This window comes from Cherax quadricarinatus, chromosome 28 (genome assembly GCF_038502225.1).
Source record: "Cherax quadricarinatus isolate ZL_2023a chromosome 28, ASM3850222v1, whole genome shotgun sequence".
Classification (NCBI taxonomy): domain Eukaryota; kingdom Metazoa; phylum Arthropoda; class Malacostraca; order Decapoda; family Parastacidae; genus Cherax; species Cherax quadricarinatus.
The window spans coordinates 316,366-331,365 of NC_091319.1; the positions used below are offsets into that span (position 1 = coordinate 316,366).

At 37.2% G+C, this 15,000-nt stretch overlaps 1 protein-coding gene across 4 annotated transcripts in view; it reads right to left on the reverse strand.

Moving 5' to 3' along the window:
• yem (yemanuclein) overlaps positions 1-15,000 on the reverse strand; it is a gene marked incomplete at its 5' end in the record, with an annotated part of 205,437 nt that overhangs the window by 175,971 nt on the left and 14,466 nt on the right. For all 4 annotated transcript variants that reach the window (XM_070089273.1, XM_070089271.1, XM_070089274.1 and 1 more), the window contains 1 exon segment: positions 3,712-3,864. In XM_070089273.1, the coding sequence (XP_069945374.1) occupies positions 3,712-3,864 (153 nt within the window).

Sequence of the window (15,000 nt, forward strand, 5' to 3'; positions counted from 1 at the left end):
ATTAAAAACATAACTATGCACTAAAACCAATCCCTATAAGCTAAATATGAAACATTTTAAGGTAAGTAATGAGTGTACAGTACATGCATTTTTCAGGCCTAGCTCTATTATTCACTTAATATATAATAGTGTAAACATGTTCTCAGGCTCTTATATGCATTTGAAAGTGAAAAAAGGCTATGGTTCACTTTACAGCAATTTTTGCTTTACAGAAGTAGCCCAGAACCTAACCTGCTGTATAAGCAGAGTCTGCCTATATAATATTTTATTCTATTTTTTTCACTATTCTGGTCTTCTAATACTGTGCACAGGGAATACTTATACTGCAATTGTTTCAGTGTAATACTCCTTAAAACATGGAAATAAGTCACAATGTTTGACTTTACTGGGATATCCTGGGTTTAATATACTGCTTTGTGGCTGAATTCCACTGTTACTATCATGATATTGCAATAAATTTGGAATTAATAAGTCATCTTTGTGCCACTTCTACACCATTTGCTGGTAGGGAAGCTGATGGAGGAATAACAGCTCCTGATTTCATTGTTTACGTATGCTAGTTAGGCGTAGTAGTACGTCAAACACACAGTTATCACTTGTGTAATTAACCGTGAAGCACTACAGTGCTAGTCACAGCATTATGCCGCCCCTCTCCCCACACATGTACCAAAATACAAACACATACCATGAAAGATTATAATATACAAGTCTGCACACTTACTGAGGTTTTAATACTTGGTGCTGCATCCTTTATGCTTAATCATGTCCCTCAGCCGTCTAGGAAGACTCTCTCACAAATTCTTGAGGGTTTGGCGAGGTATATTATTCCATGCCTCAAGTAGAGCAGCCTCCAGCAGCAGGATGGAACTGATATCCTTGCCCAGTAAACTTCAATTCACTACTGACCAGCAGTTCTCAATAGGGTTTAGGTCTGGGGAATTGCCTGGTCAGTCATTAAAGAACCTCACTTCACAGTCCTTAAGCCACTGAACTATAGATTTGGTGGTATGATGCAGTGCACTGTCCTGCATAAAAACCGTAGTGCCACACTTCTCAAATGCCTCAGGTAAATTGTCACACAATAACTCCAGGTAATTATACTGGTTTATATACTGGTTTTTGGGAAGTACAATGAGTTCACCAACACTCTAAGCACCAAAACACCCCCAAACCATGAGCGAGTCTGGGTGTTTGGTGGCCCCACAGGTGTAGCGTGGGTCTAGTGGGTCACTACCTCTGGGCCGGTACACGTCCCCCACAGTTACAGGTGACGGTGAAGGTTGCTTATCACTCCAAAGTACTTCAGACCACTGTTGAGGATTCCAGTGAAGATATTTTTTTGCATAATCCAGCCTACATTTCTTCTGCAGCTTGGAGAGGATCAGTTTCTTAATCTGGCAGTAACTGCACTGTAGCTCAGTTCTGACACACATCTGTTAGCAGTTCTTACAGACACCTGAAAAAAGATGTGGGTTCTTTTCTTTCAATTCTCTAGCAGTTATCTTAGGTGTACTCTCCAACTGCTTCTTAAACACAGTCAATATATGAACAGATGTCTTCTTCAAGGAGCCAGGCCTAGGTTTGGCAAATCGTAACTCGACACCACCACCAGCCTTGACATGCTGCAGCCAGTTCCTCAATGAACGCTCACACACACCAACATTCTCCACTATTTCTTTCGTCTGGTTCCCAGATCTGTGAAGCCCTATGATTTGAGCTATAGTTTCAGGTGTTAAAGACTTCCTTTTAACCATAATCATACATGTATAGCCCCAAAACCAAAGGGAACACCAGATAAAAGATGGGGAAAATGAGACAAAAGTGCAACACTTTCTCTCACCACAGCAGCCACGTGAGCATTGAGGAGTCACTGTGAAGTGTGGTGACAGGCCGTGACCTCATGCTAACGGCTGCTACCCGGCATAATGCACTGACAAAAGAAGACCTCCCTATATGGTAGGCCTTTGATTTTTATCGTGGCATTATGCCGGGGCGCTCATCCGGCATAATGCTGTGACTAGCACTGTATGTGAACCCTCCTGGCTTTACATTCTTTTTTTTTCCAAAGGTATGAAGAGATTGTAGAAGACCAAAAGAGTTGTGATAAGGTCAAAAATACTGGCATGTTGCAGATTTGAAGGTACAAAAAATTGTGTGTACTAGTATGTTGGACACAGTCATCAGCAGGTATTAGTACTACTTTGGACACAATTTAATGGTTAAACTACTGTCATGTATACAATTTTCTTTTTTTTTTTTCAACAAGTCGGCCATTTCCCACCTAGGCAGGGTGACCAAAAAAGAAAAAATCCCCAAAACGAAAATACTTTCATCATCATTCAACACTTTCACCACACTCACACATAATCACTGTCTCATAAACATGCAAGATTTCAGGTACATCTTGTTACTTCTACTTACATTAGGTCACACTGCACATACATGTACACATTTATATATACACACTCATTTGAGTTTTCTTTGATTTTATCTCAATAGTTCTTGTTCTTATTGCTTTTCCTTTTATATCCATGGGGAAGTGGAATAAGAATCTTTCCTCTGTAAGCCATACATGTTGTAAAAATCAGCTAAAATGATGGGAACAATGGGCTAGTAACCCGTTTTCCTGTATAGCCTACTAAAATGAAAAAGAAGAAAAAAGAAAATTTTCTTATATTCAACTGAATTACACTAGTCTACAAATTTCGAACAATTTTGTGTTAGGGAGAAAAAAGCTATTTTACTTTGTGGTTTCTGGGATGTTGAAAATGAATATGACGAAACTAAAATGATTAAAGAAAATTATTAGCATTTTTCAAACAATAATGCACTGTGGTTATAGGACACTGTACATATACAGTGGAACCTTGATTTTTGTATGCCATAGTCTGTATGTAAAACTATAGTTATTCACTATAAAATGTATTTTTGCTCATATTTCCCAAACTATAGTTATTCACTATAAAATGTATTTTTGCTCATATTTCCCAAAAACATTAACAAAAAATACATTTTATAGAGGATAACTATAGTTTTATATACAGGCTAGGGCATACGAAAACCAAGGTTCCACTGTAATTTAAACAATAATGCATTGTAGGTTTAATTCAAGAGCATGTCCTCTGTACAATTTATTTACCCTCTCTTTCTCAGGTCAAAGATAAAAGCATCCAGCCTGAGTCCATATTTTCATAAATAGAGCCTATTTGCAGTTTTAAGCAATATTTCTGTATTAATGACTATTATTACTTTTGAATCCTTTTTACTGTAGACCAGTTACTCTTATTTTAGTATGTTATACTCTAGTCTTGAGACAGGTTTAAGCCTGCACTTGCATATTTCCATAAGTTTTCTATCAAATTTTGTACTTTTTATGTCACTACCTTCAAAAAAAAAAAAATATTCTCTACTATTTCTGAAGAATCTTTTTTGCTAATTTCCAACATGATCAACACTTTTAATTTGGGGATTCTGACAGTGAAAGGGTTAAACTGAACCTTAACTTTACTAAAACACTGTATTTTTCAGCAAATTTCTACAACCTACTGATAATAATTTCTTACCATTATATGATGCAATCCTTTACAATCAGTATCCTGTACTCAAATGAATTTATCTTAACGTACCTAGGTTCATGTTTCTCCTCACATATGCATGCATATCTGTGCCAAACTTGCAATGTCAGAAAAAAAAAAAAATTCCAAAACATACCTGTTTTCTTCTTCTTTTAACTTCAGTCTCACTATCAGCAGATGACTCATCTTCATCAGAATCATCAGCAACCACTTCAAAATCTAATTCGCCTGAATTAATATAAAACCCTCTGTGTTTTGTTTCCATGTGTTTTGGAACCACTTCATCGAACTGTGAATAAAAATATACCATTACAATTATTTAGAGAAATATGCATTACAACTACTTTTTATATGTATATTTATGAGGTAAGGTTATCAAAATATGTATACAGTATACTCTGCACAGTAAACCCTTAATTTGATGGACTAAAAGAAGAAAGTGGGTGGCAGGTAATGGTGATCGTGGTTAACAGACGATATGATTCTGCTGTGATCATAAAAATAACAGACAATTCTGTGACCAATGAAATTTGTCCACAGCTTCCAAGTGACCCAGCAGATTTTGTCCTATATTTCAAAATCTGTTAAAAGTGCGATCCACTAAATGAAGGGTTAACTGCAGAGTATGTTACAAAAATTATTAAAAAGTAGATGACTACTTATAAGGCCTTGTTTCTATTGGCAACTCTTTTTTTTAGTTACACTTAGTAATCTGCTACACTTACTCAACAACCACATGTTCTATTAATAAATATTGCTCTTCACTTCTTTGCCATCTTTTAATTATCCTTTAGCCTTTTCCTACTTCCCAATTGTTTTATGCTTATTGACGAAAATAATAAATGAAAATATTTCTCATTTTATATGACTATCTCAGCTTCATTATAGCCTAACCAGTATATAAAAATTTTCTGAAAATATACGAGATGCTTGAGTGTGACAAAAATGTACAATATTCTAAATTAAGCCCCTTCTTTGACAAACCTATGACCAGTTTTGAGGGTCCTTCTACCCTCGCAGCCCAGCCTGAGGCCAAACTTCCTAGATGATTGTCTGGTCAACCAAGTCTGGCTAACCAGTTTCCCTGAATCCTCTCATAAATGTTACCTTGCTCACACTCTAACAGCACATCAAGCCATTCAAACCACTTGCCTGCAAAGATGCTCTCACAAATGGTTGATGAATAATGAAAACACCTACCACTCAAACCCACCTTTACCTGCTCCATCTAACCTTTCCTTCCTTCTGCCCCAGATTATGTACCCTCTTGGTCATCCTCTTTGTCTTCATCCTTGCTAAATGCAAACAACTTCAACAACCCTTACTCTGGCCAAATGAGTTACACTTTTTGTAACCCCACACCAACATCTAATTTCTATGCTATGAAGTCTCTGCCTAATTTTCACACCACACTGCTCTCAAATTTGACATCCACTCCCATTGACTTCCTCCTCACTGTAGCATATCAAGTCCATGCCTCACACTCATAAATTTTGGAACATTCTTCATTTTGCCTCCACAGATAAAACTCCTTTCTTTCCAAAGATGCCTCAACACTATGCCTACCATTTTTTATCCCATCTATTCTATGATTTATGTCTGTCATAGACCAATCTGTTGATTTATCCACTCCCAAATATCTAAATACACTATTATCTTTAATACTCCTTCTCTCCAATCTGATGTGAAATCTTTCACTGACCAGACTGTTACTCTCATTACCTTACTCATTTCTGTATTCACTTTAACCCTTAAACGGTCCAAACAGATTGACGTTCAAATTCGTAGTGCTACAAAAGTAGATCTACTTTTTTTTACATATTTTCAAATATAACAAAAAAAAAATGTAGATAAAAGTTTTTTTACATGTTTTCAAATGTAAAACAAAAAAGAAGATCTACATTTTTTTACATACTTTCAGATGTTGAAAAAACGTATATATACGTTTGGACCATTTAAGGGTTAAACCTAAAAGCTTTCAGCACATCCAAAATTGAAAGCCCTTTCTGTGTACACATTTAAAAAAAAATCTAAAAATGTACAGAAGTTGTTTTGGTAATGACACCAATACTGCAGAATTTCCTGAATTATGCAGGCACGAAACTGGAGGCCAGGGAGTACTTTATGCAACAGCGATTTTGCCCATTGAGTCCTATTCCAGTACTCAAACTGATTAAATTTCTAGCTATTTTGCAAGCATGCCTTGCATCCTATCCAATGATTGAAAGAACTTGTTCGTTCAACCACCAGAACTGAAGGAACATTTCTGAGTCTAACCCTTCCATCATGTCATTCACATATACCAAAAATAGCACTGGCCCTAGGACCAACCCCTGTGGGACCCCACTCATCACAGGTGCCCACTGTGATACCTCATCATGTACCATGACACGTTGTTGCCTCCCTGTCAGGTATTCTCTGATCCACTGCAGTGCCCTTCCCGTTACATGCGCCTGATCCTCTAGCTTCTCCACTAATCTCTTGTGAGGAACTGTTCCTCACAAGACATTAGTGGAGGCCTTCTTGCAGTCCAAGAAGATGCAATCAACCCACCCCTCTCTCTCGTGTCTTACTTCTGTTACTTTATCATAAAACTCCAGAAGGTTTGTGACACAGGATTTGCCTTCCATGAATCCGTGCTGGTTGGCGTTTATACTCTTGTTCCGTTCCAGGTGCTCCACCACTCTCCTCCTGATAATCTTCTCCATAACTTTGCATACTATACACATCAGTGACACAGGTCTATAGTTTAGTGCCTCTTTTCTGTCTCCTTTTTTAAAAATGGGAACTACATTTGCTGTCTTCCATACCTCAGGTAGTTGCCCAGTTTCAAGGGATGTGTTGAACATTGTGGTAAGTGGCACACAGCATATCCGCTCCCTCTCTAAGGACGCACAGGGAGATGTTGTCTAGTCCCACTGCCTTTGAGGTGTCGTTGTCCCTTAGCAGCTTCTTGACCTCCTCATTTGTATGTATGTCATCTAACACTTGTTGGTATATTCCTTGCTGGTGTCCCCCTCTGTTCTGTCCCCCAAAGGCCTTCCTGTCTCCACTGTAAATACTTCCTTAAATCTCGTGCTGAGCTCCTCACATACCTCTTGATCGTTTCTTGTGTGTTCCCCACCCCTCTTCCGAACACCCTAGTATTTACTTCCTTTACAACCCCATCTATAAATATATTAAACAACCATGGTGACATTACACATCCCTGTCTAAGACCTACTTTTACCGGGAAGTATTCTCCCTCTCTTCTACACACCCTAACCTGAGCCTCACTATCCTCATAAAAGCTCTTTACAGCATTTAGTAACTTACCACCTATTCCATAAACTTGCAACATCTGCCACATTGCTCCTCTATCCACTCTATCATATGCCTTTTCTAAATCCATAAATGCAATAAAAACTTCCCTACCTTTATCTAAATACTGTTCACATATATGCTTCAATGTAAACACTTGATCTACACATCCCCTACCCACTCTGAAGCCTCCTTGCTCATCCGCAATTCTACATTCTGTCTTACCTCTAATTCTTTCAATTATAACTCTACCGTATACTTTTCCTGGTATACTCAGTAAACTTATTCCTCTATAATTTTTACAATCTCTTTTGTCCCCTTTCCCTTTATATAAAGGGACTATACATGCTCTCCGCCAATCCCTAGGTACCTTCCCCTCTTTCATACATTTATTAAACAAAAGTACCAACCACTCCAACACTATATCCCCCCCCCTGCTTTTAACATTTCTGTCATGATCCCATCAGTTCCAGCTGCTTTACCCCCTTTCATTCTACGTAATGCCTCACGTACCTCCACCACACTTACATTCTGCTCTTCTTCACTCCTAAAAGATGGTATACCTCCCTGGCCAGTGCATGAAATTACCGCCTCCCTTTCTTCCTCAACATTTAAAAGTTCCTCAAAATATTCTCGCCATCTACCTAATACCTCCCTCTCCCCATCTACTAACTCCCCTACTCTGTTTTTAATGGACAAATCCATACTTTCCCTAGGCTTTCTTAACTTGTTTAACTCACTCTAAAATTTTTTCTTATTTTCATTAAAATTTCTTGACAGTGCCTCTCCCACTCTTTCATCTGCTCTCCTTTTGCACTCTCTCACCACTCTCTTCACCTTTCTTTTACTCTCCATATACTCTGCTCTTCTTATAACACTTCTGCTTTGTAAAAACCTCTCGTAAGCTACCTTTTTCTCTTTTATCACACCCTTTACTTCATCATTCCACCAATCACTCCTCTTTCCTCCTGCCCCCACCCTCCTATAACCACAAACTTCTGCCCCACATTCTAATACTGCATTTTTAAAACTATTCCAACCCTCTTCAACCCCCCCACTACTCATCTTTGCACTAGCCCACCTTTCTGCCAATAGTCGCTTATATCTCGCCCGAACTTCCTCCTCCCTTAGTTTATACACTTTCACCTCCCTCTTACTTGTTGTTACCACCTTCCTCTTTTCCCATCTACCTCTTACTCTAACTGTAGCTACAACTAAATAATGATCTGACATATCAGTTGCCCCTCTATAAACATGTACATCCTGGAGCCTACCCATCAACCTTTTATCCACCAATACATAATCTAACAAACTACTTTCATTACGTGCTACATCATACCTTGTATATTTATTTATCCTCTTTTTCATAAAATATGTATTACTTATTACCAAATTTCTTTCTACACATAGCTCAATTAACCCTTTGAGGGTTTTCGTCGTACTAGTACGTTTTACGCGTAGGGGTTTTTGACGTACTAGTACTCATAAATTCTAGCGGCCTCAAATCTAGTGGGAGAAAGCTGGTAGGCCGTCATATGAAAGAATGGGTCTATGTGGTCAGTGTGCACAGTCTAAAAAAAAATCCTGCAGCACACAGTGCATAATGAGAAAAAAAAAACTTTGACCATTTTTTTTTTAATAAATCAGCGACTTTGCAGTGTATTTTCGTATGGTATTTATTGTTGTATTCTAGTTTTCTTGGTCTCATTTTATAGAATGGAAGATACATTACAGAAATTGAGATGATTTTGACTGGTTTTACAAAGAAAGGTGCCTTGAAATTGAGCTCAAAGTAGCAGAAATGTTCGATTTTTACCAAACTTCAAAAGTAAACAAATCGTGCCAAGCGTGCAATACACGTCAACTGGTGAGTCTAATATTCTTTCACAAGTGCACCAATAATATTTATACCATTTTTTACACTAATGCAGTAGTCTGCATAACAGTAAATCTTATATTTTTTGTGAAAATAAAAATTCAAAGTGGAAAGCAAAAGAATATAAGAGGGGACTTGAGACATGACTAATGACTAGAGGAAATGTCATTTTAGTGCCAGGAATGTCTTTCTTGTTTATTCTGGACCCTATTCCGAAATTGGCATCTTTTGAAATTTGTGTGAAATTGGCAAAATTGCTAAATTCTGACCACTGTACTGGATAGTTGAATTTCATAAATGAGTGGTTTCTTGCATCCATTCGATAGAAAAAATGGAGTTCTAGCGAAATATTCATGTTTTTTGTCGACTAGTACAGTGAAATTGGCCGAAAATGGGGCTCAAAGTCGGCAAAATCGCCGATGCGTAAACATCGCCGAGACCGCTAACTTTGCGAGAGCATAATTCCGTAAGTTTTCTATCAAATTTCAAACTTTTGGTGTCTTTATGATCGGGAAAAGATTCTCTATCTTTTCATAAGAGAAAATAATTTTTTTTTTTTTAAATTTGGCCGACCCTGAGAACGAGTTTCGGAGAGGGCCTGTCGACCCTCAAAGGGTTAAAGGCTCCCCATTTACATTTACCCCTGGCACCCCAAATTTACCTACTACTCCCTCCATAACATTTTTACCCACTTTAGCATTGAAATCCCCAACCACCATTACTCTCACACTTGATTCAAAACTCGCCACGCATTCACTCAACATTTCCCAGAATCTCTCTCTCTCCTCTACACTTCTTTCTTCTCCAGGTGCATACACGCTTACTATAACCCACTTTTCACATCCAATCTTCATTTTACTCCACATAATCCTTGAATTTATGCATTTGTAGTCCCTCTTTTCCTGCCATAGCTTATCCTTCAACATTATTGCTACTCCTTCTTTAGCTCTAACTCTATTTGAAACCCCTGACCTAATCCCATTTATTCCTCTCCATTGAAACTCTCCCACCCCCTTCAGCTTTGTTTCACTTAAAGCCAGGACATCCAGTTTCTTCTCATTCATAACATCCACATCCATGCACATTCAGACTTCCCACTTTGACAATTTTCTTCTTCTTATTCTTTTTAGTAATCTTTACAGGAAAAGGGGTTACTAGCCCATTGTTCCCGGCATTTTAGTTGACTTTTACAACACGCATGGCTTACGGAGGAAAGATTCTTATTCCACTTCCCCATGGATATAAAAGGAAAAGTAATAAGACCAAGAACTATTAAGATAAAATCAAAGAAAACTCAGATGAGTGTGTATAAATAAACATGTACATGTATGTGTAGTGTGACCTAAGTGTAAGTAGAAGTAGCAAGACGTACCTGTAGTCTTGCATATTTATGAGACAGACAAAAGACACCAGCAATCCTACCATCACGTAAAACAATTACAGGCTTTCGTTTTACACTCACTTGGCAGGTCGGTAGTACCTCCCTGGGTGGTTGCTGTCTACCAACCTTATATATATATATATATATATATATATATATATATATATATATATATATATATATATATATATATATATATATATATATATATATATATATATATATATATATATATATATATATATATATATATATATATATATATATATATATATATATATATATATATTATATATATATATATTATATATATATATATTATATATATATATATATATATATATATATATATATATATATATATATATATATATATATTATATATATATATATTATATATATATATATATTATATATATATATATTATATATATATATATATTATATATATATATTATAAAACGAAAGCCTGTAATTGTTTTACATGATGGTAGGATTGCTGGTGTCTTTTGTCTGTCTCATAAATATGCAAGATTACAGGTACGTCTTGCTACTTCTACTTACAATTAGGTCACACTACACATACATGTACACGTTTATTTATACACACTCATCTGAGTTTTCTTTGATTTTATCTTAATAGTTCTTGGTCTTATTACTTTTCCTTTTATATCCATGGGGAAGTGGAATAAGAATCTTTCCTCCGTAAGCCATGCGTGTTGTAAAAGTCAACTAAAATGCCGGGAACAATGGGCTAGTAACCCCTTTTCCTGTAAAGATTACTAAAAAGAATAAGAAGAAGAAAATTGTCAAAGTGGGAAGTCTGAATGTGCGTGGATGTTGTGCAAATGATAAGAAAGAGATGATTGTGGATGTTATGAATGAGAAGAAACTGGATGTCCTGGCTTTAAGTGAAACAAAGCTGAAGGGGGTGGGAGAGTTTCAATGGAGAGGAATAAATGGGATTAGGTCAGGGGTTTCAAATAGAGTTAGAGCTAAAGAAGGAGTAGCAATAATGTTGAAGGATAAGCTATGGCAGGAAAAGAGGGACTACAAATGTATAAATTCAAGGATTATGTGGAGTAAAATAAAGATTGGATGTGAAAAGTGGGTTATAGTAAGCGTGTATGCACCTGGAGAAGAGAGAAGTGTAGAGGAGAGAGAGAGATTCTGGGAAATGTTGAGTGAATGCGTGGGGAGTTTTGAATCAAGTGTGAGAGTAATGGTGGTTGGGGATTTCAATGCTAAAGTGGGTAAAAATGTTATGGAGGGAGTAGTAGGTAATTTTGGGGTGCCAGGGGTAAATGTAAATAGGGAGCCTTTAATTGAGCTATGTGTAGAAAGAAATTTGGTAATAAGTAATACATATTTTATGAAAAAGAGGATAAATAAATATACAAGGTATGATGTAGCACGTAATGAAAGTAGTTTATTAGATTATGTATTGGTGGATAAAAGGTTGATGGGTAGGCTCCAGGATGTACATGTTTATAGAGGGGCAACTGATATATCGGATCATTATTTAGTTGTAGCTACAGTTAGAGTAAGAGGTAGATGGGAAAAGAGGAAGGTGGCAACAACAAGTAAGAGGGAGGTGAAAGTGTATAAACTAAGGGAGGAGGAAGTTCGGGCGAGATATAAGCGACTATTGGCAGAAAGGTGGGCTAGTGCAAAGATGAGTAGTGGAGGGGTTGAAGAGGGTTGGAATAGTTTTAAAAATGCAGTATTAGAATGTGGGGCAGAAGTTTGTGGTTATAGGAGGGTGGGGGCAGGAGGAAAGAGGAGTGATTGGTGGAATGATGAAGTAAAGGGTGTGATAAAAGAGAAAAAGGTAGCTTACGAGAGGTTTTTACAAAGCAGAAGTGTTATAAGAAGAGCAGAGTATATGGAGAGTAAAAGAAAGGTGAAGAGAGTGGTGAGAGAGTGCAAAAGGAGAGCAGATGAAAGAGTGGGAGAGGCACTGTCAAGAAATTTTAATGAAAATAAGAAAAAATTTTGGAGTGAGTTAAACAAGTTAAGAAAGCCTAGGGAAAGTATGGATTTGTCAGTTAAAAACAGAGTAGGGGAGTTAGTAGATGGGGAGAGGGAGGTATTAGGTAGATGGCGAGAATATTTTGAGGAACTTTTAAATGTTAAGGAAGAAAGGGAGGCGGTAATTTCATGCACTGGCCAGGGAGGTATACCATCTTTTAGGAGTGAAGAAGAGCAGAATGTAAGTGTGGTGGAGGTACGTGAGGCATTACGTAGAATGAAAGGGGGTAAAGCAGCTGGAACTGATGGGATCATGACAGAAATGTTAAAAGCAGGGGGGGATATAGTGTTGGAGTGGTTGGTACTTTTGTTTAATAAATGTATGAAAGAGGGGAAGGTACCTAGGGATTGGCGGAGAGCATGTATAGTCCCTTTATATAAAGGGAAAGGGGACAAAAGAGATTGTAAAAATTATAGATGAATAAGTTTACTGAGTATACCAGGAAAAGTATACGGTAGGGTTATAATTGAAAGAATTAGAGGTAAGACAGAATGTAGAATTGCGGACGAGCAAGGAGGCTTCAGAGTGGGTAGGGGATGTGTAGATCAAGTGTTTACATTGAAGCATATATGTGAACAGTATTTAGATAAAGGTAGGGAAGTTTTTATTGCATTTATGGATTTAGAAAAGGCATATGATAGAGTGGATAGAGGAGCAATGTGGCAGATGTTGCAAGTATATGGAATAGGTGGTAAGTTACTAAATGCTGTAAAGAGCTTTTATGAGGATAGTGAGGCTCAGGTTAGGGTGTGTAGAAGAGAGGGAGAATACTTCCCGGTAAAAGTAGGTCTTAGACAGGGATGTGTAATGTCACCATGGTTGTTTAATATATTTATAGATGGGGTTGTAAAAGAAGTAAATGCTAGGGTGTTCGGGAGAGGGGTGGGATTAAATTATGGGGAATCAAATTCAAAATGGGAATTGACACAGTTACTTTTTGCTGATGATACTGTGCTTATGGGAGATTCTAAAGAAAAATTACAAAGGTTAGTGGATGAGTTTGGGAATGTGTGTAAAGGTAGAAAGTTGAAAGTGAACATAGAAAAGAGTAAGGTGATGAGGGTATCAAATGATTTAGATAAAGAAAAATTGGATATCAAATTGGGGAAGAGGAGTATGGAAGAAGTGAATGTTTTCAGATACTTGGGAGTTGACGTGTCGGCGGATGGATTTATGAAGGATGAGGTTAATCATAGAATTGATGAGGGAAAAAAGGTGAGTGGTGCGTTGAGGTATATGTGGAGTCAAAAAACGTTATCAATGGAGGCAAAGAAGGGAATGTATGAAAGTATAGTAGTACCAACACTCTTATATGGATGTGAAGCTTGGGTGGTAAATGCAGCAGCGAGGAGACGGTTGGAGGCAGTGGAGATGTCCTGTCTAAGGGCAATGTGTGGTGTAAATATTATGCAGAAAATTCGGAGTGTGGAAATTAGGAGAAGGTGTGGAGTTAATAAAAGCATTAGTCAGAGGGCAGAAGAGGGGTTGTTGAGGTGGTTTGGTCATTTAGAGAGAATGGATCAAAGTAGAATGACATGGAAAGCATATAAATCTATAGGGGAAGGAAAGAGGGGTAGGGGTCGTCCTCGAAAGGGTTGGAAAGAGGGGGTAAAGGAGGTTTTGTGGGTGAGGGGCTTGGACTTCCAGCAAGCGTGCATGAGCGTGTTAGATAGGAGTGAATGGAGACGAATGATACTTGGGACCTGACGATCTGTTGGAGTGTGAGCAGGGTAATATTTAGTGAAGGGATTCAGGGAAACCGGTTATTTTCATATAGTCGGACTTGAGTCCTGGAAATGGGAAGTACAATGCCTGCACTTTAAAGGAGGGGTTTGGGATATTGGCAGTTTGGAGGGATATGTTGTGTATCTCTATACGTATATGCTTCTAAACTGTTGTATTCTGAGCACCTCTGCAAAAGCAGTGATAATGTGTGAGTGTGGTGAAAGTGTTGAATGATGATGAAAGTATTTTCTTTTTGGGGATTTTTTTTTTTTTTTTTTTTTTTTTTTTTTTTTTTTTTGGGTAACCCTGCCTCGGTGGGATAGGGCCGAATTGTTTAAAAAAAAAAAAAAAAAAATATATATATATTATATATATATATATATATATTATATATATATATATATTACCAAAACTGTTGTCCAGAGGGCTGAGGAAGGGTTGTTGAGGTGGTTCGGACATGTAGAGAGAATGGAGCGAAACAGAATGACTTCAAGAGTGTATCAGTCTGTAGTGGAAGGAAGGCGGGGTAGGGGTCGGCCTAGGAAGGGTTGGAGGGAGGGGGTAAAGGAGGTTTTGTGTGCGAGGGGCTTGGACTTCCAGCAGGCATGCGTGAGCGTGTTTGATAGGAGTGAATGGAGACAAATGGTTTTTAATACTTGACGTGCTGTTGGAGTGTGAGCAAAGTAACATTTATGAAGGGATTCAGGGAAACCGGCAGGCCGGACTTGAGTCCTGGAGATGGGAAGTACAGTGCCTGCACTCTGAAGGAGGGGTGTTAATGTTGCAGTTTAAAAACTGTAGTGTAAAGCACCCTTCTGGCAAGACAGTGATGGAGTGAATGATGGTGAAAGTTTTTCTTTTTCGGGCCACCCTGCCTTGGTGGGAATCGGCCGGTGTGATAATAAAAAAATAATAAAATATATATTAGATATATATATATATATTATATATATATATATTATATATATATATTATATATATATATATATTATATATATATATATATATATATATATATATATATATATATATATATATATATATTTATATATATATATATATTATATATATATATATTATATATATATATATATATATATATATATATATA